This window comes from Peromyscus maniculatus, chromosome X, assembly GCF_049852395.1.
Source record: "Peromyscus maniculatus bairdii isolate BWxNUB_F1_BW_parent chromosome X, HU_Pman_BW_mat_3.1, whole genome shotgun sequence".
NCBI lineage: Eukaryota > Metazoa > Chordata > Mammalia > Rodentia > Cricetidae > Peromyscus > Peromyscus maniculatus.
In genome coordinates, this window is record NC_134875.1 from 84,525,939 (window position 1) to 84,549,670 (window position 23,732).

Sequence of the window (23,732 nt, forward strand, 5' to 3'; positions counted from 1 at the left end):
GGTGAAAGATCGGGATCTACATCATCTTCAGCTACACAGTAAATTGGAGACTTTGTTTGAAAAAAATTGGAGCAATTTCAGGTTCACAGCAAGGTAGAGTTAGTTCCTGAAACTGCTCCAATTCACTCCCTCTGCCTCGCCTCATCTCACCCTAGAGTGGTACATTTTGTTACAATTGATGAATTTATATTCTACATTGGTACATAATTAACATCCAAAGTACATAGAGCTTTTTTTTTTTAAAAAAAAAAGGGAGAAAAATAGAAAAAAAATGCAGCTAGGCATGGCGGCACATGCCTTTAATCCCAGCACTCATGAGGCAGAGGCAGGCAGATTTCTGAGTTCGAGGCCACCCTAGTCTACAAAGCAAGTTCCAGGACAGTCAGGGCTACACAGAGAAACCCTATCTTAAAAAAAAAATAAAACAAGACCACAAAGGGGGAATTAACCTAGAGTCTTCCATTCCCACCAGCCCTGAATGAGAGTTCTTATTGCTTCACATTGATGCCCCTGGCAATTCAGGTTTGGTGGTGTTAGAATTCTTGATCTTGCCCATTCTAAGATGGGATCCTTCTCTAAGTTAGGCAGTGGCTAAATCAGTCAAACATGTATCCGATGTGGCTAGCATAGGTTAATGGAATCTTAATCCTAAAGGCTATGGATAACATTTGAGGACTTTAAAGGTGAATAACCCCTTCTGTAGTAGGCCAAATGGTGGCCTCCAAAAAGATATGTGCACTCAGCATTTGTGGTTTTCTTTGGCAAAAAGGGTTTTAGAAGGTATAGTGAAGGTAAGGTTTGCAAGCCAAGCATGCTGCTCGTTTCTTTGTAATTTGGGTATTTTAGGAGGTGGAGACAGAGGGATCAGGAGCTAAGGGCAGCCTCACAGCATACCAAGTTTGGGGTCAGCCAGAGTTCATGAGCCCCTGTCTCAACATCACCACTACCACCTCTCCCAGAAAGAGGAAGTAACTAAATTGACCAAGATGGAAAGAGGATAGTTCAAGGGCACTTTACTGAAGAGATGCTTTTAAAGCAGAATCTGAAAAAATGAGTGTAATTTTACCAGAGAGAAAATGGAGTGGAGTGGCAAATCAGGCTCAGGAAAAGAGCAGCTGGCTGGTTCCTACCTTTGTACAACTCTGTTTTGGAGAATCTCCACATCTACGCTGTAGAACTCATTAGAGAATATTGTATTATTTATATGTTCCCCACTTATCTGTGAGCTTCTAAAATGATGACATCTTATTTGTCTTATGTTCTCAGAACATAAACACTGTACCTAGCACATATTAAAGACTCAATAAATGTTGGCTGGATAAACAATTTCAGTAAATGGCTTCTCTAATCAACCCTGTGCTTTGAGGGAAGGTAAATCCAGCCACAGAATGAAGAATGGACTGGAGAGCAGAGGCCCTTTTAGAAAGGGGACCAGTTTGTGGGTTACAGGAATAATCATGACTAGAGGTAATGAGAGGCTGATTTAGCACGGTGGCTGTGGTAACAGAAAAGAGGAAGCTGCTGGGAGAAATATCACAGAAACAGGGCTGATTGGATTCTCAGCATGAGAGAGAAGGGGGACATGAAGAGGATCCTGAGGTTTCAAGTCTGGCAGGTGATGATACTATTAACCAGGACAAGGAAGGCAGGAAGAGAAGCAGATTTGCAGGGAGCTGGGGGAGCCTGAAGCTAGCACTGCTGTTCTCCCGTTTTAGAAGCCAGCTCTCACCAGTGTCAATAGGGACCAAGTTGAGGCAGCAGCTAGAGGTGGCTATTGTAGCTCAGGTAGGTCCGAGGAAAGACAGCTAGCTATATATGTGCCCACGGGAATCAAGTCAGTATTTTCCACCCTTCCCAGACTGCAGAGCTTTGATAGAGGTTTAGGGGTGACTTAGTCAAGGAAGGATCATAACCCAGGCTGGGGGTGTTCAGACCTTCTACTCTAGAAGGATAACTTGGGAGAGAAGGTGATGGGGAATGATGATGTGTAGTGAGGGTGGGTGTTGAGCAGCTCCTTCCTGGACCAAAGGGGGCCTGACGATTCTTGACTCTGTGAGGCCGATGTTGTTCAAGGATTAATCTCGACCTGACATCACCTTACAGCAGAACCCAATCTCCCAGAGGACTTAGCCCGTGTCACTGAACCTATTTACCAACCCCCTCAGCAGCCGTGGTTTCTAAGGTTCTTTCCACCGGAAGCTACGACAAAAGGAAATGTATGCGTGGGGAGGGGTTGTGGGAGAGTAGTTCAGAGGTCTGACACAGACTACACCCAGAGGGAGAAGAGCAAGCGCCATGTTGAATCCATTCTTGCCTTCTAGAGCCTTCTTACTCCTTCAGCTGCTCCTGCTAGGGGTAGGGTGCAGCCCCAAGGTCCTCATGCCCAGTGAGAATGAAGACACCAAAGCCGGTAGGAAACCTAGGACCCGAGGGGGTTGTTGAGAGGAAAAAGGCTACAGGGGAAAGGGCTGTATAGAAGGAATCTGGAGCCTGATAGTGGCCATGGTAATGACTCTCCAGAGGAGAGTGGGGAGGACACGGGAAAGGGCTCTGTCCCACCACTGCTTCTTCTGACCGAGATTTCTTGTCTCCCATTCCACTACCTCATTTTGTTCCCAAACTCAGATTTCTTCCTTGGACACATCAGTGTTCCTACTCGGCCCCTCCCAGAGGTCCAATGCTTTGTGTTCAATGTCGAGTATATGAATTGTACTTGGAATAGCAGTTCTGAGCCCCAGCCGACCAACCTGACTCTGCACTATAGGTATGAGAAGGAAGAGTGGGTAGTACAGGCAAGAAAAGAAAGTAGACCAGCTGAGAGAGGCCACACTGGAAAAAAAAAAAAAGAGGGTAGCCAGCTTCTCGAGCACCCTACTAGTGTCTCATGGGATAAGTGGTCAGTTCAGACGACACGAGGCTAGTCTAGGGACATATAGTACCCATGTTTGCCCCATCATTCTTCTTCCTTGTAACCCTCCTCTAGGTACCAAAGATCTGATAATCAATTCCGGGAGTGTGGCCACTATCTGTTCTCAGGAGCGATTACTTCTGGCTGTCAGGTACAAAAAGAGGAGATCCAGCTCTACCAGACATTTGTCGTCCAGCTCCAGGACCCTCGGAGACCCCAGAGGCAGGCTGAACAGAAGCTAAACCTGCAGAATCTTGGTAATTAGGAAAGAAATGACCAAAAGGCCAGGGAGCTTAAGGGCATTGGACTTTCAAGAGTTTTCTTTCCTCATTGTTGGCCATGGGCAGAAGGTTTGGGATGGGGAAGGGAGGAGGGATGAGGGGAATTACCTCCAAGATCCTGACTTGTCTAGGCCAGGGCAATGACCACACGCACACATATCTCCAGTGATCCCATGGGCTCCGGAGAATCTAACACTTTACAACCTGAGTGAATCCCAGCTAGAGCTGAGCTGGCAGAGCAGATACAAAGAACACTGCTTACAACACTTGGTGCAGTACCGGAGCGACCGAGACCCAAGCTGGACGGTGAGTGCCTTGGGGGTGCAGATGCGGTAGCTAAGGCCAAGAAAGAGAGGAGAAAGGAGTCAACTAGCCAGAGAGAAGGACCTAATAGCAAGCCCCAGTTCTCTGCCTCCCAGGTGCTCCGTCCATACTTGCATTTCTTTTTCTATCGTCACCAGTAAGCGTTCACGCTGGCTTTCCTACCCATCCTCTTCCTGATGCAGACATGAAGGGAGACAGTGAGTGGATCTGGAGGGGAGATCCACTTCTGAGTCAAGTTAGAGAAGGGAGTTGCGAGTAGTCAGGAAAGGAACGAAGTAGAACTGGGAGGAACCAGAACCAGTTTCTTGGTTTGTTTTCCCGGGAAGAACCAGAAGTCGGAAGAATCAGAAGATGACATTGAGGTATAGGCAAGAATGTTTCCATTTTCTCTTCCTTTATCTATAACCATCTTTCCCTCACCCTTCTTCTCCCCAGGAACAAATAGTGGATCAGAACCCTCGATTCTCCCTGCCCAGCGTGGATGGGCAGAAACTGTACACCTTCCGGGTTCGGAGCCGCTTTAACCCACTCTGTGGAAGTGCTCAGCACTGGAGTCAATGGAGCCGACCCATTCACTGGGGGAGCCATACTGCAAAGGGTAAAGTGGCCCGAATACATGACCCCTCAATCATGAACTCAACTCCACAACCTTTGTAACACACTGCCGCTATTGTGTGCTTTATCGCTCTATCCCCAAGCCTCTACCTCCACCCACTGTTCAGAGTCAATCACTAGGAAGCAGGGTTTGCTATGTGGGGATGAGAAGGGCTGCAGCCAGAATAAGAGAGTGGATCCCCAAAGAAGCCAAAGGGTGCTCAAGGGTAATATGGAATGTGTAGGAGGCCTCTACAGCATTCCATAGCGTCTGCATAGTGGAGATGACCTTGGATCTGGGCTGCCCTCTTTGATTTGGTTTTATTCATCTGTAAAATGTAGATAAACATTGTTCCTCCCTCTCAGGAGCTGTGTGGAAAGTAAGCATAAGGAGTGTGTTTGGCATGGTGCCTGGCATCCATGTCTTATGAGTGCCACAAATGCAAGGCTCATTTTCCTTTCCTTTTTCTTTGCTGCAGAGAATCCTTCCGTGTTTGCCCTGGAAGCTGTGCTCATCCCCGTTGGCTCCATGGGATTGATTATTACCCTGATCTTTGTGTATTGTTGGCTGGAACGGTGAGATTTCAGGAAGCCCTTAAAAAGAGGTGGGGGTGGCGGCGTTATTTCAGGATCTCCAGAGGTAGATCATAAAGAACTATGATGAGGGTGTTGAGAGGAAGCTATAGGTTCCACGCTGGCCAGTTGGATGACGGGGAATAAAGGGGCTTTCATTTCATGCTGCTGCTCCTCTCTTTCTCTCGGCTCAGGGCAATGCCGCGAATTCCCACCATCAAGAATCTGGAGGATCTGGTTACTGAATACCACGGGAACTTTTCGGTGAGAACACTGCCATGCGCATATTGCAGTCTATCAACTGCCAACTGCCAGCTAGCAAGACAGACTGTGAGGGGGGCAGAGTGGAGGGAGGAGCGGGGCCTGCATCATCAGGATGTGGCTGACCAAATGGAGGGTGGGCTAGGCAGAGAGGGAGCAAAGGAGAGTGTGTGACGCAGATGAAAAGGGTGTTATCAGGGGCTCTGGAGCCTGGGTATCCCTTCTGTAGTCGCTATGGTTGCAGCGTTGTGAGAGTTCCTTTGGCCCCGAGCCTGGGTCTTTTGCTTCCTGCCCCTAACCGACCTCTGACCTGGAGATATTTGTCTTTAGGCCTGGAGTGGTGTGTCTAAAGGGCTGACTGAGAGTCTACAGCCAGACTACAGTGAACGGTTCTGCCACGTCAGTGAGATTCCTCCCAAAGGAGGGGCCCTAGGAGAGGGGCCTGGAGGTTCTCCTTGCAGTCTGCAGAGCCCCTACTGGCCTCCTCCATGCTATTCTCTGAAGCCTGAAGCCTGAGCCTCAATCCCGTGATGGAATCTCAGGGTCCTAGAGCTCTAAGTGACGCTAACCTCCCCCTGTCATCTTGCCAATCTGGATCCAATGCCTATCGCACGCCCCCCCCACCCCAGCCCCCCGACCCCCGTGGCTAATTTTCCATTTCCTGCCCCATGTAACTGCTCCTCCATTCAATATGCTCTACTTGAGAAATACCTCTTGTCCCTTTTCCCTGCACAAGCCCCATCCCCTCCGCCAAGTCTGGCACCTTCCCCTGGTTTTGGAGACAGTCTTACCCTGTAGCCCTGGGTGGCTGGGAACTCACTACTAGGCTAGGTTGGCCTATAACTCCCCAGCCCAGGCACTCGGCCCACCTCGGCCTCCAGAGTGTTTGGGTTATCAGTATGCACCACCACGCCCAGCGCAGTCCTTCTCTTTTACAGGCTCCTCCCTCCCTTTTCCCACCTACCATTGCATTGTTCCTCAACCAACGAGAAATAAAGTTTCTACCAATGATCCTCCAGAATGTCTGTTGTGGGGCTGGGGAGCAGGGGAACACATGGAGTTGGGAGGAATGATGTGAGGGTAGGGAGATGGAGGCGCGCAGTCACGCTGCCGAAGCAAGAGCACTCCAAATGAACTAAAGGGAGTATCTGGTGACTTACTTCGCTCTGGTCAACTTCTGGGCTCACTCCAGGGGCCAGTGTACAGTTGAATTTGCTGTGCTGACCCAGTTCCTAGAAGCTCTTTTACAGATCGCACCCAGTGTCTTCTCTCCTTGGCCTTACTCCACCTTCTGCTGTAAGTACCATTTCTGACCTCACAATCCTTCACCTGCAGCCTCAGGCCCCACCCCTTACAGATGCTCCCCAAACTTAACTACCAAAAGTGCTCTCCTGTCTGCCCAGGCTGGGCCTCCTTCAACTTATGAGCTACACCTGGCTCTTTGGTCATCCAACCCTATGGGCAACCTCAGGCCCCTAGGGCCTCCGGAACACCTTCCTTCTTCATGATTCACCAGGGGAACTTTGAAGAGTGAGATGATCCTGATAGCATGTTTATCTACATTAAACATGGAGGTGAGGGGCAGCACAGAGCAAGTCTGGCCTTGGACGTGGGGAGGGCTAAGGACAGCAGAGATCACAGAGGGAACAGAACCAGAGAAGGGCCTGCATATCTCCATCCCATCTCTTCTCAGATAATCAAGAGTTTCTAGTCAACACCAATTGCTCCGTTCTCCTCTTGCTACACTACATCCGAAAGAAAATGGGGTTGCGTAAAACAGGTAGGTGGTCTGGAGAGAAGTAGAGACTGAAGGTCAGAAGCAATAAGCTGCTTCTGGCCCCTGAACTTCCCTCCCATCAAGAAGGGTTAGCCTCCTATCCCTGGACCTTCCTCAAGCCCATTCTGTAGAGGAGCCCTGGCCCTTTTTACTCACGTTCTCTAGTCTTACTTGTCTCAATTACCCTGCGGCCTTCCTGTAGACACCATTGATTTGTGCGATGAAACTGGGACCATGAAGTTACTTTTCTTGTCAAAGACACCTGGAGACTATGCCAGCAAATTCCTTACAGCTCGAAGTATCTACTACATTTGTAAAGTAGAGCGTGGAGCACCAGGTAGAGGTACGTGGCTTCATAAGTCCCTCGCGATGGATTAGGAAACGTGTCCTTAAAATACGGCAACTTTCTCTGGCAATGCCAGCACTCAGGGAACTAAGGCAGGGGGATTGTAAATTCCGGGCCAGCCTGGGCGTCCTAGCAAGCTCTCATCCCAAATACAAACACCACACACATAACAACAACAAACGGAAAGCAGGGCTGGGATGTAGTTCAGATGGCAGGGTGCTCCCTAGCATGCATGAAGTTCTGGGTCCCATCCCTAGCACTATAAAACTGGGTGTGGTGGAGCAAGCCTATAATCCTAGCAGTTGAGAGGTGGAGACAGGAGGATCAGAAGTTTGAGGTCATCTCTAACTGTACAGCAACTCTGAGGACAGCCTAGGTTGCATAAGACCCTATCTCAAAATAAATAAATACATTTAACAGCTCTGGCTGTTCTGGAACTCACTCTGTAGACCAGACTGGGCCTTGAACTCACAGAGATCCCCGCCTGCCTCTGCCTCCTAAATGCTGGGGTTAAAGGCGTGCGCCACCACCTCCCAACATAAGTACATTCTTTAGAAACTGAGGTAAGGAGGATTGAGAGTTGGAGGCCAGCTTGGGCTACAGAGCAAGATACTGCCTCAGAAAACACCCACAAGGTGGAGCCAGGAACATTAGGAGTTCAAAGTGAACTTGGGCTAGATGCGAGCCTATCTCAAGACTCCCCAAAACAAATTAGTAAGTAAAATAGGGCATCCTTAACCAGATCCAAATTGACCATGTCTAGTCAGCTCGAAGAAAGGGCCCTGCTTTGATGGCAGTAGGTTAGGTTCATATAGACCATGTCACCCTACTTCATCCTAGGGTTCACGTAGGTCCATGCCAAAGGGGAGGGAAAAAGAACACGAGCTCTATTAGAATCCTGAAGCCTTGGGCTTTGAAAAGGTATGTATGACTTGGTATGTATCAGGGGCTGGAAACAGGTATGCTCTGTTTACAGGTATGAGGATCGAGAATTCCTACAAAGCTGTTGTGCCTCTCTTGAAGAATCCAGAACCGGAACTAGTTGGTAAGGCATGTGCTGGGGGAGGAAGGGCATAGGAAGTTGTGTACCTAGCTGTGTACCGGGCATAGTGCCATACACTGGTAACCCCAGTCCTCCCTCCAGAGGAGGGTTTGGAGTTAAAGGCAGCCTAGGCTGAATGTGGAGGACACTGCCAGAGAGGGGAAGGTATGAATGTAGGGGTGGGTGGGGTCATAGGAGTCTAGGATAAGGGGGACAAGGGTCTAGATAAACTGTAGCGGGGTGTCCAGTTTAAACTATGTGAGCCCTACATGTCACTCCTTCCCCACTTCCAGGTCGTCTTTTCAGTTTCCCAATCATCCTCTCATCATTTCTGTCTTAGGCCAAGGTCCTCTGACGGATCAAATGAATGACGGAAGGTCCTGCTGGGTTCCATCTTGGTTCCTCAGAGCTGATGGTGCTTTTTCTTGTTTTCTAGAGTCCCTGCGCACACAATGTGACTTCCTGGAGAGAAGCCGAATAAAGATGCTTCGAACTCTAGAAGCGAAGAGACTGGCAGCCATGGAATCCTCTACAAACCTCACAGCGAGATCCTCCAAGAGCAGTGCCCAGCAGAGCACTAGTCCAAGTACCCAAATGAAGGTTTGTGCGCTGCGGACCCGAGGATTTCCTTTCTAAATCTGATGTCTGTGTTCACCACCGACTGACTCCAATTGCCTCTTCTTCTCTCCTGCATTTGGCCCTAGCCCGGAGAAACTTGCCAGCAGAGCCTCTACATTAATAGATTGCTTTCTCTTTTCTAGTCTAAAGCCGGACGATCAGATGAAGACGGGCCACCTCCCACCCGCAGACCATTCTACAAGACCAGAGCAGACTTTCTCAAGAGACATCGCTAACTCAATAAAGTCACCAACTGAGAGCAGCAACTACCGAGGGCGCGCATGACGTTACTGGAATTTAACGTGAGCGCTCTTTTTTTCTAGAAAGACTCCTTCTCCCAGCCTCTGCACAAAGGCTTCAGTAGGCTGCAGGCACCAGGGAGGCTGAGGGTAGACCGGAGCAACAACAGAGGGCTGGAGTGAGCACTTGGGTGGGGGGTGGTGGTGGTGGTGGTGAGCAAAGACTGTGAAGTCTGGTTACTAGACTTTTAGTACAATGAGCCTTTGAGGGCCCGAGAAGGGGGTGGGGTCTTCTCAAACCAGACTACCTCCCCTCGGGGGAGGCCTATCTTGCAGCCGCCTACTCCTGCTGGGGTTAGGTGTCCCTCCCCCACCACACTCCATTACCTCCCAGGCTGAAATTCCCCCACCTCCCAGCCTGTGGGCAGTCCCTCCCACCCGCCCTTCAACTAACTGCCCTTCGCCTCTCCGTCTCCCTCCCTCCCCTTTATTGGAGGGGGGCAGCAAGGCAGCAGAAACCAGAAACCAGATCTGATTATAGACATTTATTGAACTCATTTATTGATTTGACACACTTCCCCACTCCAATCTAGCACATGATACAATCTGGGTAGGCCAGGCGCTGACACAGGAAATGATGGGAACCCACAGCAGGGGTGGGGGAGGGGACAAGGCAAAGGGCGCTGGGGGAGGGGCTGCTTGGGGGCTGGGGTGGAGGAGCCCCAGATGGCCTCTCTGGCAGGTGCTAGTAAACCTGATCCACATTCCCCCCCATCCCTGCTCATTTCCCAGACCCTCAGCCAAACTCCCCAGGCTCCCCCTTCCCTGTTCCTCTCCCCAGCCCTGCCTGCCACCACACACGCTTCCACGGAGCCCTGGCAGTCCATGACTAGGAAGAAGGGCAGGGACAGCTGTCCCCTGCCTTGAACAGGGAGGTCTCTGTACCTAACTTGACTACCCTAAATCCTTCCTTCTTTCACGGCCCTCCGAGGAGGCCCCAAGCCAGTTCCCGGCCTCGGATGTTCTCTGGTGGCAGGAACAACCCACACTGGTCAAACAAGAGGGTGCTGGCCCCGCAACAGCACCCTCTTCTAGGCACAAGTGGACACAGTGTAGGGGCCTTAAACTCTAACCGAAGTATGCACAGAGATTTTTCTAGACCTGGTCCAAAAAGGGTGGGCTTCCCTCTGGTCACTTTCGCTACCCACCCCCACCCCCAGCTTCCTGTGGCTCCCTCCTAGAATATGTAGTGTTTGTATCATGTCACTATGACCAAGCCTTCAGAAGAAAAAAAGCAGGCTCCCCATTACTAGCACCTCACCACTGTTAAAAATCTCTATATTTGTGTTTATAGTTCTTTAAAAGTTTATAAAAAGCCTGTCTGTTATCTGCGTCCTTCCAAAAAGTGATTTGGCCTGGTGAGCCACTCCAGTGCTCAGAACTTGGCCCTTCTAGGTCCCCTAGCCCCCCACCCCCACCCCCCCCACCCCCACTGCATAAAAATCCAGGCCCAACCTAGCCTGGCCCAGCTCTAGTAAGACTCTCTACAAAAAAAAATAATAACAATAATAATAATCCTGCTTCCAAAGGCAGGGGTAATAAGGCCACTGGTGACTTCACATTTCCAACAGCATTGCTGGCCCCTGCTCCAAGGCCTAGGAGGTGGGAATGGGGAAATCAATGATGGCTCCTGAGAAAGGGCCATAATTAACCCCTAATTGGCACAGTGAGAATAAACCTTCTTCCCGTCTTCCTCCCATCACCCTCCTCCATAATCCCCACATGGCACAGCTTTCTCTTTATAATTTCCTCAACAGTCATGTGTGTGACCACCTAACCCTAGCTCGAAAGCAGGGTCCCAGACTCCTGAGGAGGGCTCAAGGGGAAAAGTAGATAAGGACAGGCCTGGATCCACCTCCGAATCTGAAGCAGGGGGCCAAAGCTTCTGGCTGTGACTCAGGGATCTGTGGGGAAAAGAAAGGGAGAACAAGATCAAAGATTCATTTGGAGCACTAGCTAGACTCATTCCAAGGAGAGGCACTCCCCTCCCCTCCACACAGCTCCCCCTTCTGTGACGGAGGAGCCGGGAAGTCCCACTTAGAAGTGATGCTATTCTAATATGACATCCTCCCTCCAACTCCGCAGGAGCTCCTTTTATCAGCTATATGGCTCTCCTCTCTGGCTCAGACCAGAGAATCAGCTGAGCACTCAAGAACAGAGATGCTGTAGTGATCAGGGGATGCTATACCTGGCTCAAAGTTGAAGTCCAGTCCCTCGCCACCATCCATGAGGTCACTGATGATGTTATCCATGTCGCACTCCAGGTTCTCCATGTACATGTCAAGGTCGAGATCCTGAGGCATTCTGTCATGGCTGGTAGCTTCAGTAGGAGAGGGGAGCACAGGGGTTCCCAGAACCTTAGGGATGGGAGCACCTGCCATGACTGGAGGTGGTGCCATCACAGAAAGGGTGGGAACCAGGTTGCTGGGACCTGGACCCTCAAGCGGCTTAGGACATAGGCTAGCTCCAGTAGCCAGCTTGCTAGAGGAAGGCATTCCTCCCAGTAACAGCAGTGTGGGAGCCTGAGACAGAATAGGATCTACCTGGGTCATGAGGACATCGGCAGGAGGGGGTGGTGTATCAGAGGTGAGCAAGGCCTCTAGAGACTGGGAGCTTGAAAAGCACCCTTCTGCTGCTGATAGGGGCCCATCTAGTGGGCCAAAGAGGGAGGCACCATAGCTATGTAAGGGGCCAGAAAGCCCTGGATGTTGTAAAGAGAAGCCAGAGAGACTGCTCCTCGACAGCAGGGAATGGGGAGATGCAAGATTGAGCCCATCCAGCAGCTCCAGATCTTCACTGAGGGTGGGAGGGACACCCCCTGAGTAGCTGCTGGCTGAGGCTGCCATTTCCTCTTCTGCTAGCACCTCAGACTCTGGCCTTATTGGGGACAGCCGGGTGCTGACAGTGCTAGCATTGGAACTGCTTCGTGGACGGAAAGTGGTCCACACATCAGCTTCTTCCCGATTTCGAGGACAAGGGTTGCTCGACCACTTGGCAAAGTGGCCTAGAGGGCTCCTCGGAGTGGCACCTTCAGGTGGGGCTGGCAGGACAGAGGGTTTCTTCTTGGGGCCTTTGCTGCGGCCCCGGAGCAGCTTGCTGCTGCTATCCATGGAGGCAGCCCTGCGGCGGGGTGCCTTGCCACCCTTGCCGCCCTCGGGGTTCAGCATCCACCAAGAGCTCTTGCCGGTGGCCTCATTGTGAACCTTGATGAACTTGCTGTGCAAGGACAGGTTGTGACGGATGGAATTCTGGATGGGACAGAGGTGTAGAAAGGGGGCATGAGCTACATGTACAGGAGGTGGGCGGCCAGCAGTCTAATAATCTAATGGGGAGGCTGGGAAGTAGCAAAAGTCAAATCCGGGAAGGAAAAACTAGAGCGTGGTGAGGGAGAAGAAACTATACACAGTTCCTAAGCTCAGCGTCTCCGGCAGACTTCTCACAAGAGACACCAAGTAACAACCTACTTTCCAGGGAGAGCCACTATCTACCCCAGAAAAGCTCCTCCCAAATCTCTGGGTGCAGTGTTGGGTTGGTGGGCATGGGGGAGTACTCGACCTAGAAAAACTAGGCTCAGATGGGAAAAAGCATTCCAGAACACCATTCCTTTCCTCATGTGCAGGCTTGGGTGGAGAATACAGGATGGTGGCCATACCAGCTCAGGAATGTCCTGACTTGGGCCAATTCTCTGAATAGACTAGAGGGGAGAAGCTCAGTACAGCTGGTACTCCATTCTCCACTAGGCCTTAGGTCAGCCAGATAACTCTTAAGATTGGATCCCAAGCCAGGCCTTTAATCCCAGCACTCAGGAGGCAGAGGCAGGCGGACCTCTGTGCGTTCGAGGCCAGCCTGGTCTACAGAGTGAGTTCCAGGACAGCCAGGGCTATATAGAAAGACCCTGTTCTCAAAACATGGGGGGAAAAGGGATCTCAGCCCAGCCTTATTTCTACACACTCAATACTTTCATGAGGTGTAATTTCTCTGTCCCTTTTCTTAGGGAGATATTTCCCTCTCTGAATTCTACTGGAGGCCAAGCTTAAATCCTATGCCTTTTAATAAAGTGTTTGCTTATCTTCCATAGCCAAATTTCTTGTATAGTATTTTTTTATCTGTTTCCCAGTTTTACCCAATCTATATGGTGTGATTTATGGTTTCATGTAATTAGTCTTGTCAACTGTAAGTACCAAAGGCACAGGCAATGCCCTCCAGTCCCACTGTACCCAATAGTGCCCCCTCAGAGTGCCAAGGCCACAGCACATCAGGTACACAATACATAATCAATACTTGTCCAACCGGTAGGTAGCCCCTAGATGTCGTCTATAGTGAGGTTTTCCCTGAGGCTCTGGCAGCTCTTGGGTGCCTTGGGTATTGAACCTATCATCTAGTATTCATTCTTCTTCACTGGTGACCTGTAGATTAATATACCTTTTTTCCTCTAGTAGTCCAGGGTACAAGATGGAGGGTGACACTTCTTGAGCCTCTGGTGCTGCTTGTTTTTACTGGTTGGTATACGCTGTCTGCCCCCACCTCCCATCACTGCCCTACCTCCTTCCCAGTTTTCCCCCCCTGGAAGTCTTCTAAGATTTTGAGCATAAATCTCTATCGTAAAGGTCATTTGACCTCCCGCACAGAGAGCTCTTTAGTTTAGAAATAAATTAAGGAGGAAGCTGAGACATGATAGGAACCACTAAGAAACTGAGGCTCTAGACAGCGAGAAACCATTTCTACCGAATGGTAAAAGGGCAACCCTTGTCTTGAAGAGCATGGCTTGATCAGCTCTTGTGCCAGGCTTCTTTAGTGAAAGACTTCCTTGCCTTCCTGAGCCCGTCCACTCACCTCGGGCTCTTAGTAACCGAGAAGCATTAAGTCTTCTAGCTCTGTGATTTCTTCCCTTCTTTTTCTCTAATTCTGGATCTACTGTAGTGTGTGTGTGTGTGTGTGTGTGTGTGTGTGTGGTGCTGGGATGCACGCGCGTGCACGCCTGCGCGGGTTGGTGGTTCAAGCCCAGAGACTCACATATGCTGTGCAAGGGATTAACTACTGAGCTACACTTCCATCCACATCCCTTCTCCCTCAGGCCTTGGAAAAAGCAAGTAGGAAAGGTCAGTTCCCAGGTGCAGAATTGTTTGAGGTGTGTGTGTGTGTGTGTGTGTGTGACTGGGGGTGGGGGGTGGTGGGGGGTGGGGTGGATAAACTGCTCACTAAGCCACCTAACTTAAGCGTTCTTGTTCAAGTGAGTGCCGCCCCCTGGTGGGGTGGGAGTGACCTTGGCACAACACCAGGGAAGTGTGAAGCTTCCTGCTGGGGGGCTTTGGAAGCTCTAGACCCTGGTCTGACTAGGTTTGGCAATGAAAGCAAGCCATGCCTTCCTTAGAGAAACAGGATCTGTCGCAAAACTTGCACTCAAGTCCTCATCCTCATAGTAGGCCAAGTACCTAACCTCCAGTGCCTTAATTTCCTCAGATGTAGAATGTTGACTCTCAGAACTGCCACGAAGACTAACAAAATGAAAAACAAATCTTAAAATTATTTCACGGGTTATAGATTCAGCTTAATGGCAACCGCACTGCCCTGGTTCCCAGAACCAAGAGAAAAAAAGAAGATCTCATAAACTATCAAGGCCGTGGTAAGCGTAAATCATCAGGAGGGACTACTCCCACAAGTCTAAGAAGCAACTCGTGGTCATCCTACCCTGGAAAATCAACTTAAGAGAAAAGAAAAACAGCTGTGCAGGCTGGGTCCAAGGAGGGGAGCTCTTTGTGAGCTTGAGATTGCGGCATGGCACTCTACCCAGAAATAGTGCCAAGGGTCTCAGTCAGCTGTCCCATCTTCTGTTCTGTCTGGCCCCTACGCATACTGCAGATCTGTTCCCTCACTCTCCGCATCCACGGGAAGCTCCTCTGTCCACTCTGTCCTCTGTCCTAGGCACACTAATCCTAACCACCTACCGAGGTACAAGACACTGATACGGCCGAACTCTGATTCCTTAATTTTGTGACTAGAGCCTGTATTTCTCTGGCAAGTTTTTCAGTTATCGTTTGAGATCTTCCCAGCTCTCAACCTGGGCTCTAAAATCAGAGTTATGTGATACCTCCTTTCTCGTGAGTAGTATTCCTCACCAACAAAGACTTTCCTAAGAGTTTGGATAGCTCCTTAGGAGGAAGAATTCTCGCTAGCAGAAGGTAAACTGAGGCAAGATAGCCGTTCACAGCCTTTTCCCTTAGTGCACACTATCAGCTACCTTTCCTCATGGATACCAACCACTTTCTCCTCTCTTCACCGCCGACTCCCTCTCGGGCAGAGCAATCCTCTAACAGTTCCTGTTCACTGAGGTATTGGGAGGCGAGCAGGGAATCGGAGTAATCCCGCAGGAATGGGCCAAAAGGTGTTGGGTGGGAGGTGAGGGAGGAGGGAAGGCTAGGTGCGGGTGGAGAATCCACACAGTTCCTGCTGTACATAGGATAAAGACTTCTCTGTGGGAATAAGTGTTTGGAGCGGCTCAAACCAAAGTGCTGAGTAGCGAGCAGAGAATTCGATTTTCCTCAGAGCAGGGACAGTGTCTTATTCATCGCGGATCCTCCCGCTTCAAGCTCCGAGTGTGGCATATACTATGTACTAAGTAAATGTTTGTCTAACTGAAGCCTGAAGGTGGATTTTTGGGCTTCCCAACGGAGTTGGGAGGCGGGAACGGGGCCCCCCGGAGGGAGAGTCATCAGAGGGGTCCAAGGGTGGATGGCGTGGAGGTAAGGGACTCATACTTACTTTCCATCCTGCCGAGCTGTTGCTGTCACCCTTGTCCTTGAAGTAGGGCACCGTGCGGACCATCCATTCGTAGATCTGGGCGAGTGTCAGCCGCTTCTCCGGGGCGCTTTCAATGGCCTGGCTGATGAGTTCTGCATATGACTGATTTCCCCAGGCATTCCGGCGGGAGCCTCCCTTCCGAGGACCTGTAACAGCCCCCAGGATTCCCGGCTGGGAGCCCCCTGCCGGCTCTGGGAGCCGGGAGGGCAACAGGATTGGCTCGGAGGGTCCCTCCGGGTGTACCTTCTGTCCCAGACCTGGCTCCACCTCGGACGGTTCTGGTGGCTCCGTAGCCAGCTCTGGTCGAGGAAGGGGCCAGGTGCAGGATCGTGGACGGCTCTGGGGTTCGAAGTCGGGATCGAGGTCTATGATCGCGGCAGCCTCTGTGGCTGACTTCTTATTCTCTGGATCCATACGTAGAGTTGAACCTCTGCAGCTCAGTGTTCAGTGGAGCCTGCCACAGTCCCTCACCATGCCTCCCCTCAGAGGGGAAGCAACGAGGGCCAGGAGGCACATTCCTGCCAGTTCTCAGAAAGTCACGAACTTCTCCCTCCTCTCAGGATTCTAGACCCCAAACTGTCCCTTCCACTCCGTTCTCCGATCTCCTTCCCGACTACAGGCTGCAGCCTCAGAGCGCTACTCCGAGGCACCACCTGTAACCTCCGCCAAGCGAAGGCACTTTCTGCACCCTCTCACTCAGCTTCCTGCTCTTTTAAACCTGAGGCACCATATCCCCTCATACATTGCGCTCCCATCACCGAACGTCTCAGCGAAGTTCCCTCCCCCTTTCAAGTTGCTGCCCCCCGGACACTCCTCCCAAATTTCCTCCACCCGGATCGCTGCCCTCCCCCACGCCCCGCTCCCGGCGTCACTTGTCCCTCCCCTGGCTCCCCCTCCCCCCGCCTCTTCCCTCCAGGTCACTCTTGATAGGGTCAAGGTTCCCGCGGCTCCAGACTCCCCTTTTCCCGTACTGAATCCCCTATCGGACCCCCCCACCCCCCGCCCCCCGGGTTTCCCTTTTGTTTTGCTCCAAGCAGCAGCCCCCGCCTGACGTCTCTGTTTACCACTCGCCAGGGCAGCCATCTGCGCACGCGCCTCGAGAGCCACTTGGGAAACCGAGTTCTTCGGTCGTGCCACCCAGGTCGGTCTCGAGGACTACATCTCCCGTCCTACCATGCGACCAGGAGTCCGATATCGGCAGCGGGACCGCGGCGCGTGGCAGGATATGGGGAGGTGGAACTTTAATGATTAGAGGTCGTCCGGGACTCTTTTTCTTTTCTTAAAAATATTTTTCCTCATTCCTTCCCTTACCACCCGCTCCCTCGAGTTTCGGGGTCGCCCAAGTGACGGTTTTGAGAGACGCTAGACTTTCCCGTTTTCAGTTAAGAAAGCAAAATGCAAAGTATTGTCCCTATAAAAAGCAGGGAGAGTATCAACAAGTAGGGAACTGATTAGAAAATAAGATACATTCACGCTAGGGAGTTGAGTGGGGAACTTGTATAACATGACAAATGGTGTTAACTGGTGGGGGTACTCTCCATGTGCAGTACACAGACACGCATCTCTAGCCAGTTTCCTCCGTCGGCCTCCTCAGAAATACTGATATTCTCCTTTTCCCGATCTTCAGCAGCTTCTCATTCAACAGATCCCCAACTGAACTTTTTCAGAAATCTCTTCCTGCACCCAGACTCCTACCCTCTAGCTACTCTTAACCTCTGAGCTTGGTTAGCAGCTGTCCCGGGTCTACATAACATTCCTGATCATACTTGCCGGTCACCTTTCCATTTCTGTAACTTGCTCCTTCCAGATTCCAAATGGAGACATTATGACTGCGTTTAAGGGCCTTGGCGTGGTGGTGCTTGCCTTTAATTGCAGCACTCAGGAGGCAGAGACAGACAGAGGACAGATCACTGTGGGTCAGAGGGCAGCCTGGTCTACATAGTGAGTTCCAGGACAGCCTGAGCTCTTGAACAAACAAACAAAACCCCCAAACAACAATCTCTGCATTTAAATGGCTTTATCATCTTAACTGGACCTCCTTTCATCCATCAGTCCCACTACCTCCACCACAGCTTGTTTTCTGTTACCAACAAGATTACCTTTCTAGGGGTTGGGGATTTAGCTCAGTGGTAGAGCGCTTGCCTAGCAAGGGCAAGGCCCTGGGTTTCGTCCTCAGCTCTGGAAAAAAAAAGATTACCTTTTTAAGAAACACCTGGTAATTAACAGCTAAAATATGTCCCAGTCACTGTTCTAATTGCTTTACCAATTGTCTTAGTCACTGTTCTATTGCAGTGAAGAGACACCATGACCAAGGCAACTCTTACGAAAATTGGAGGCTTACTTACAGTTTCGGAGGAGTCCATTATTATTGTGGCGGGGACCATGGTGGCACATGTGGTTCTGGAACAGTAACTGGAAGCTGCATGTTGGTCTGCGGATCTAGAGAGAGAAAGTGTGTGACACTGGGCATAGCTTGGGCTCAAAGTGACATCCTCAGTGACACACTTCCTCCAACAGTGACACACCTTCTAATCCTTCTAATGAAACAGTTTCCAATAGTGCCATTCCTTGGTGACTAAGCATTCAAATATATGAGCCTATGGGGGCGGGGCATTCATATTCAAACCACCACACAAATGTTAGCTCACTGCTCACATAACCCTGCAAGGTAGATACTGCTCTTATACCCATTTTACAGATGAAAATGCTGGCGGGCTCAGGGATCAAGTGATTGATCTGTCCTCCGCCCTCCCTCAAGTCTCCATTTGGGGAAAAATCCCACCCATTTTTTCATGTTTTCCTCTGGTGCAGCTTGTTGTTCCTTTCGTGCCTTAAAGCATCTCCGGCAAGCTCATGATATATAGCTGCAGGGCATGTTTGTGTGCTGGTCTGTGTCTTATAATAAGCTGTGAGCCCCTGGGGGCAGAAACAAGTCTTGTGAATCTGTGATCTCAGCTCTGGGGCACAGTTAATGTTGGCCAAATAAAGGAATGAATAGGATCAAGAGTTACTATTACACTTAGACAGTTAACAACTTTTAAATAAATACCTGTTTCTTGGCCTGGTCATAGTGCAATTTTTCTTGTAGACAGCAAGGTTTGAGAGACTCTAATTTGTTTACCTCTTGAATTGTTGCTGTATATATTTTTCTCCCGCTACTTCCTCTTTTGCTTTTTGGAAACAGAATCTCTTGTAACAAACCTCGGCTGGCCTTGAACTGCTGATCATCCTGCTTCCACCTCTCAAGTCCTAGTATAATAGGCCATTTTTTTCAGCACTTATACAGTTAACTAAAAAAATAAAATAAAATAGTTTTTTCTTTCTTTCTTTTCTTTCTTTCTTTCTTTCTTTTTTTTTTTTCTGAGACAGGGTTTTTCTGCGTATAACCTTTGCTGTCTTGGAACTTGCTCTGTAGACCAGGCCAGACTTGAACCCACAGAGATCCTCCTGCTCTGACTCCCAAGTGCTGGGATCATAGGCGTGTACCACCAATGCCCGGCAAAAAGAAAATCAGGTGTTCTTTAAACATTGTGTGTGTGTGTGTGTGTGTGTGTGTGTGTGTGTGTGTGTGTGTGTAACATGTGAATATGCTGTAGAGCCAGATGTTTGAGGAGGATGAGTAAAAGGATTGGTGGAATGATAAAGAAAAAAAAGATGACTTTGAGGCTGCGAAGGTCAGGGTAACTTATTGCTGTGGGAGTGTTAGAAGAAATGTTAGTCAAGCCGACATGTCTACAACCTCAGTGCTTATGAGGCTGAAGCAAAAAAGATCACTTACTGCAAGTTCAAGGCTAAGCTGGTCTACATAGCTAGCTCCAGACCCACCAGAGCTACACAGGGCGATTCTGCCTCAAACACAGAACCAAACCAAGCCAAGCAAGCAAGCAAGCAAAATCCAACCAGCCAAACACAACAAAAACCAACACAAACATAGTCATGGAGAGTCAGCAAGGTGGCAGTGGAAAATGGAGGAGGCAGAGGGGAGGAGAGGACCAACAGGAGGCTGTGGTGAGTGATGAGCAGACGCAGCAGGACTTGGGAGTCCAAGGCTTTTGTCTTGTAATCTGTGCTCTCAAAGGGATCTCATTTGTTACATTTTCTCTTTCTCTTGAAGGTCACAGGGCTTTGGCTGTCTTGCCTCTGTCACTGCTGCCACTGCCCACTCTTCTACTTGGGCGCCACCCCTAAGCCTGCTGCCAAACTGGCCGTATTAATGTGAATGAAGACAGACATTTCTCTACGTCTCTGTTACCCTATTCAGCTCTGAAAACCTCACTTGAATTTCTAAAGGAGTTTGCTAGTAATCACAGGGAAAGTTGTCATCCTTATCATGTTAAGAGCCAGTTCAGAAATAATACAAGTTACACCGGGTGGCGGTTTCACAGGCCTTCAATCCCAGCACTCGGGAGGCAGAGCCAGGTGGATCTCTGTGAGTGCGAGGCCAGCCTGGTCTACAGAGCGAAATTCAGGACAGGTACCAAAAACTACACAGAGAAACGCTGTCTCAAAAAAAAAAAAAAAAAAAAAAGCAAAAAACATGATGCAAGTTACACTAATATTAATAAGTAATATTTACTGGATTATATTAAGCATTGAGCCTTTGCTAAGTGCATTGAAATTATCTAACTTAAGATATGCAACTAAATAAGCTAAATGCTATTACTATTTTCTTCCTGCTTTTCTTTTTTCCTTCCTTCCTTCTGTTTCCTTTTCCTTTTATTAAAAAATTTCGTCTATTAATTTTATGTGTGAGTGTTTTGCCTGTACATATGTATGTGTGCTTGGTGCCTATAGAGGTAAGGAAAGGGACGGGAGTTATGAGAGGTTGGGAACCTCCATGTGGGTGCTGGGAATGGGACCTGGGTCCTTTACAACAGCAGCAGGTGCTCTTAATGGTCGAGCCATCTCTCTAGCCCCAGGTGGGGTTTTTCTTTTCTTTTTGAGACAGGGTTTCATATGACTCAAGCTGGCCCGCAACTCAGTAGGTAGCTGAGGAAGACTGGTGATCTCCTGCCTCCACCTCCCAAGTGCTATGATTACAGGTAGGAGCCACAACGCTAGCTGTTGTTTTTTTTTTTTTTCCTATGTGTTTATTTTTCCTTCTATTTAAAACTGGAGGTAGTTGTGAGCACACACACACACAAATAGGAAAAAGAAAAACTGAGTTCCATAGCTTAGTTGGAGAGTGCTTGCTTAGCATGTGTGAGGCCTATGGATTTTATGTGTAGTACAGAAAAAAATGACAGGAAGAGTTTACAGAACATGAACACATGCTCATACTTGAAACTTACAGAAAAAGACCTGGATATGACAGGATACTAGTTTACTGTTGTATGTTCATAACTTTGGTTAAGATACATTGGAAATGATAGGCAGAAAAAAAGTTTTTTCTTTTTTTTTTTTTTGGTTTTTTTCGAGACAGGGTTTCTCTGTGTAGCTTTGCGCCTTTCCTGGAGCTCACTTGGTAGCCCAGGCTGGCCTCGAACTCACAAAGATCCGCCTGCCTCTGCCTCCCGAGTGCAGGGATTAAAGGCGTGCGCCACCACGCCCGGCAAGTTTTTTCTTTTGAGACAGAGTTTCTCTGTGTAACAGCACTGGCTGTCTTGGAACTCGCTCTGTAGACCAGGCTGACCTCAAACTCACAGAAATTCACCTGTCTCTGCCTCCAGAGTGCTCAGATTAAAGGCATGCACCACCACACCCGGCTCAGAATTTTTTTTTAATTAAAAAATAATTGCTTTTAGGCACGGATCTCTGTGAGTTAGAGGCCAGCCTGGACTACACAGAGAGTTTCAGGACAGCCAGGGCTACACAGAGAAGCCCTGTCTCAAAAAAGAAAAAACCAACCAATCAATCAAACAAAGGGTCTCCCTGGCTTCTGGGTAGCTTTTAAACTGGGGGAACTGCTTTGAATTCTGCCTCTTTGTAGAGGCAAAATGTTCCAGGGATTCGAAGAAGAGTACACAGTCCTTACTTAGAAATCCAAGGCATGGGAGCAGGAACCCATTGTGCAATGATTGAACACGAAATTCACCTTCTGGGGTGGTTAAGGGAAGGAGGTATGCAGCAAACTGCACAAGTCTTGTCAGGAAGAAAGAAGATAAGCATTCCTTAACCGGTGGGGAGAGGGAGAGGGAGAGAGAGGGCAAGTCGGGGGGGAGAGAGGGGAAGAGTTTTCTGTCACCAGTGGCTTGTTTTCCCCAATTGGAAAGACAGAGCTAGAGCAAACAAAATTGTTTTTAGAAAACAAAAATACTTACAATCCCATCGCCCTCGTATAATTTTGTCTTTGCCTATCAGCTTTCAGTCTTTGTCCACAGGCACGTATAATTTTACATGGCTGCAATTAGAGTCTATATACCAGTTTGTGTCCTGCTTTTTTCCTATGAATATATCATAAACAGGTTTTCACGTTTAGTCTTCCATAATTATAATTCCTAACAGCTACATAATGGTCCATTGCTGGCACTAAATTCTATAAGAAATATCTCTTGTGGGATTAACATAGGGGACAATGTCCTCAGTAGCAGTTTACTAACGCACAGAAGAGATTCCCATATTACATTCTCATAACTACCCTGGTTGAAAGCCAGGGCAGGACATTAAAACACTTCTGCTGGGACTAAGCTCAGATGGTTCAGGCATGTAACCTTCTGGTGCTCTAACTTGATCTGAGGACACAACTTAAAATGCCACCTAAAGGAGTGGATGGATAGAATGTCCCTTACAATATATTCCATAAATATCTCTTCTCAGAGGCAGGCATTTGACGGGACTCTTCAGAAGCCAACTTCCATTTATTCTCTGTTGAAGGCCAGACGTAGTGGTGCTCTCCGTTGTTGACTGAGTCAGGATCCATATGCTTTGGAAGTCAGATGAACAGGTGGTCTGGTGACAGGGTTACCATTCTGGCTTGAAAGTTGAGAAGCCCCACTTAGTGTTGTTGCGTGCATGGAAGTCTACCTCCTGTCCCCATGGAGGTAGAGTGCAGGTAAAGCCAGATTTTTTTTTTTTTTAGGGAGTAGCTTTTGAAACGGAGTTTCACGCCACAAAGGAGAGATTTTATTTTATTTTTTATCTGAACTGTTTGTAAAGCCCGTAATCAGTCACATGGTCTGTGTCTAAAAGGGAAGTCTCAAAAGGTTCCAATGGAAGCTCTGGTTTTAGGAGCCGTAGTGTTCCACTGTGCCTGCCAGTATGGATTAGCTACAGAGGGGGTTTCCTATCGACCAATTGAATTTTGGAGCCTGTCACCAAGGACGATACAAATTGTTTTACTTGAATGATGTGGAGTTGTTATTTCTAGCACTAACCGAGTGCCAGAACCGATCTCTTCTTTAACAACTGTACCTAAGGCCAGTGAGATGGTTCAACAGTTAAAGCTCTTGTAGGTCAATCCCCAGAATCTCCGTAAAGGTGGAAGGAGAGAAGTCCTTCACAGAGTTGTTCTCTGGGTCTCTGTGCACCCCCAACAGTAATAATAATTAAAGATGAACAGAACCGTACCTCTTATACAATAAGATAACTATGTTAGTAGCATAAAGCCAGGTTGACTTTCTTCCTTAAATGTTTTTATTATGTAAACATTACAGTGCCAAGTGCAAAGGGTTTTTTTTTTTCTTTTTAAGTAGTGAAAGTGAAGAATCTAACTACAGTGCTGCATTTTAACACAATGATCACTAAGGTTAGCAAGCTTCCCTTGTTTTTCTCACTATACTTTTACATAGTTCTGCTCACACCAATTTGTGTCCCGTTCTGATCATTGTAATCACACAAGTATGCACGAATGTGATCGTTATAGAAGAAAACTAAAAGCTCCTTTGGCCCTGTAGCACAGAGACCTTTCCCTTCCCTCCTCCCTGAAGTAACTCCTGTCACAAGTTTACCTGCTTTTATTTTTAGAGCACTGTC

General features: G+C 48.9%; 4 protein-coding genes and 1 long non-coding RNA gene across 6 annotated transcripts in view; 2 read left to right on the forward strand and 3 right to left on the reverse strand.

Moving 5' to 3' along the window:
- Med12 (mediator complex subunit 12) overlaps nucleotides 1–6,209 on the reverse strand; it is a 33,063-nt gene extending 26,854 nt beyond the window's left edge. For both annotated transcript variants that reach the window (XM_076561782.1, XM_076561784.1), the window contains exon 1: nucleotides 6,102–6,209. The gene's annotated coding sequence lies outside the window, so the exon portion shown is untranslated. The remainder of the gene's footprint in view (nucleotides 1–6,101) is intronic.
- On the forward strand, nucleotides 2,247–5,952 carry Il2rg (interleukin 2 receptor subunit gamma). Its single transcript, XM_006981138.4, has 8 exons — nucleotides 2,247–2,410; nucleotides 2,626–2,764; nucleotides 2,984–3,165; nucleotides 3,356–3,495; nucleotides 3,949–4,111; nucleotides 4,587–4,683; nucleotides 4,875–4,944; nucleotides 5,272–5,952. Exons 1-8 carry the CDS (start codon nucleotides 2,296–2,298, stop codon nucleotides 5,455–5,457), a joined length of 1,092 nt encoding a protein of 363 aa, XP_006981200.1. The 5' UTR covers nucleotides 2,247–2,295; the 3' UTR covers nucleotides 5,458–5,952.
- A 128-nt stretch (nucleotides 6,210–6,337) lies between the features above and the next one.
- CXHXorf65 (chromosome X CXorf65 homolog) lies at nucleotides 6,338–8,990 on the forward strand. The gene is made up of 6 exons (XM_006981139.4): nucleotides 6,338–6,515; nucleotides 6,635–6,721; nucleotides 6,921–7,061; nucleotides 8,041–8,109; nucleotides 8,543–8,706; nucleotides 8,868–8,990. The coding sequence occupies exons 1-6, from the start codon at nucleotides 6,491–6,493 to the stop codon at nucleotides 8,958–8,960; spliced, it is 579 nt and encodes a 192-aa protein (XP_006981201.1). The 5' UTR covers nucleotides 6,338–6,490; the 3' UTR covers nucleotides 8,961–8,990.
- Nucleotides 8,991–9,493: 503 nt separating this feature from the next.
- Nucleotides 9,494–16,589, reverse strand: Foxo4 (forkhead box O4). Its single transcript, XM_006981140.4, has 3 exons — nucleotides 15,783–16,589; nucleotides 11,212–12,271; nucleotides 9,494–10,927 (listed from the first exon to the last, which is right to left on the reverse strand). The coding sequence occupies exons 1-3, from the start codon at nucleotides 16,233–16,235 to the stop codon at nucleotides 10,920–10,922; spliced, it is 1,521 nt and encodes a 506-aa protein (XP_006981202.2). The 5' UTR covers nucleotides 16,236–16,589; the 3' UTR covers nucleotides 9,494–10,919.
- Nucleotides 16,590–17,825: 1,236 nt separating this feature from the next.
- Nucleotides 17,826–18,425, reverse strand: LOC143270806 (uncharacterized). Its single transcript, XR_013048035.1, has 2 exons — nucleotides 18,167–18,425; nucleotides 17,826–17,999 (listed from the first exon to the last, which is right to left on the reverse strand). It is a non-coding gene; the product is annotated as an uncharacterized LOC143270806 (long non-coding RNA).
- Nucleotides 18,426–23,732: the final 5,307 nt, after the last annotated feature.

Excerpts from the sequence above, each read along its gene's own strand:
- Il2rg (XM_006981138.4), top strand. The coding sequence starts at position 2,296 with ATGTTGAATCCATTCTTGCCTTCTAGAGCCTTCTTACTCCTTCAGCTG. Across the intron at positions 2,411-2,625 it reads GAATGAAGACACCAAAGCCG|ATTTCTTCCTTGGACACATC; the intron begins GTAGGAAACCTA and ends TCCCAAACTCAG. Across the intron at positions 4,945-5,271 it reads AATACCACGGGAACTTTTCG|GCCTGGAGTGGTGTGTCTAA; the intron begins GTGAGAACACTG and ends ATTTGTCTTTAG.
- CXHXorf65 (XM_006981139.4), top strand. The coding sequence starts at position 6,491 with ATGTTTATCTACATTAAACATGGAG. Across the intron at positions 6,516-6,634 it reads TATCTACATTAAACATGGAG|ATAATCAAGAGTTTCTAGTC; the intron begins GTGAGGGGCAGC and ends ATCTCTTCTCAG. Across the intron at positions 6,722-6,920 it reads AATGGGGTTGCGTAAAACAG|ACACCATTGATTTGTGCGAT; the intron begins GTAGGTGGTCTG and ends GCCTTCCTGTAG.
- Foxo4 (XM_006981140.4), bottom strand. The coding sequence starts at position 16,235 with ATGGATCCAGAGAATAAGAAGTCAGCCACAGAGGCTGCCGCGATCATA. Across the intron at positions 12,272-15,782 it reads ACAGCTCGGCAGGATGGAAA|AATTCCATCCGTCACAACCT; the intron begins GTAAGTATGAGT and ends TGTCCCATCCAG.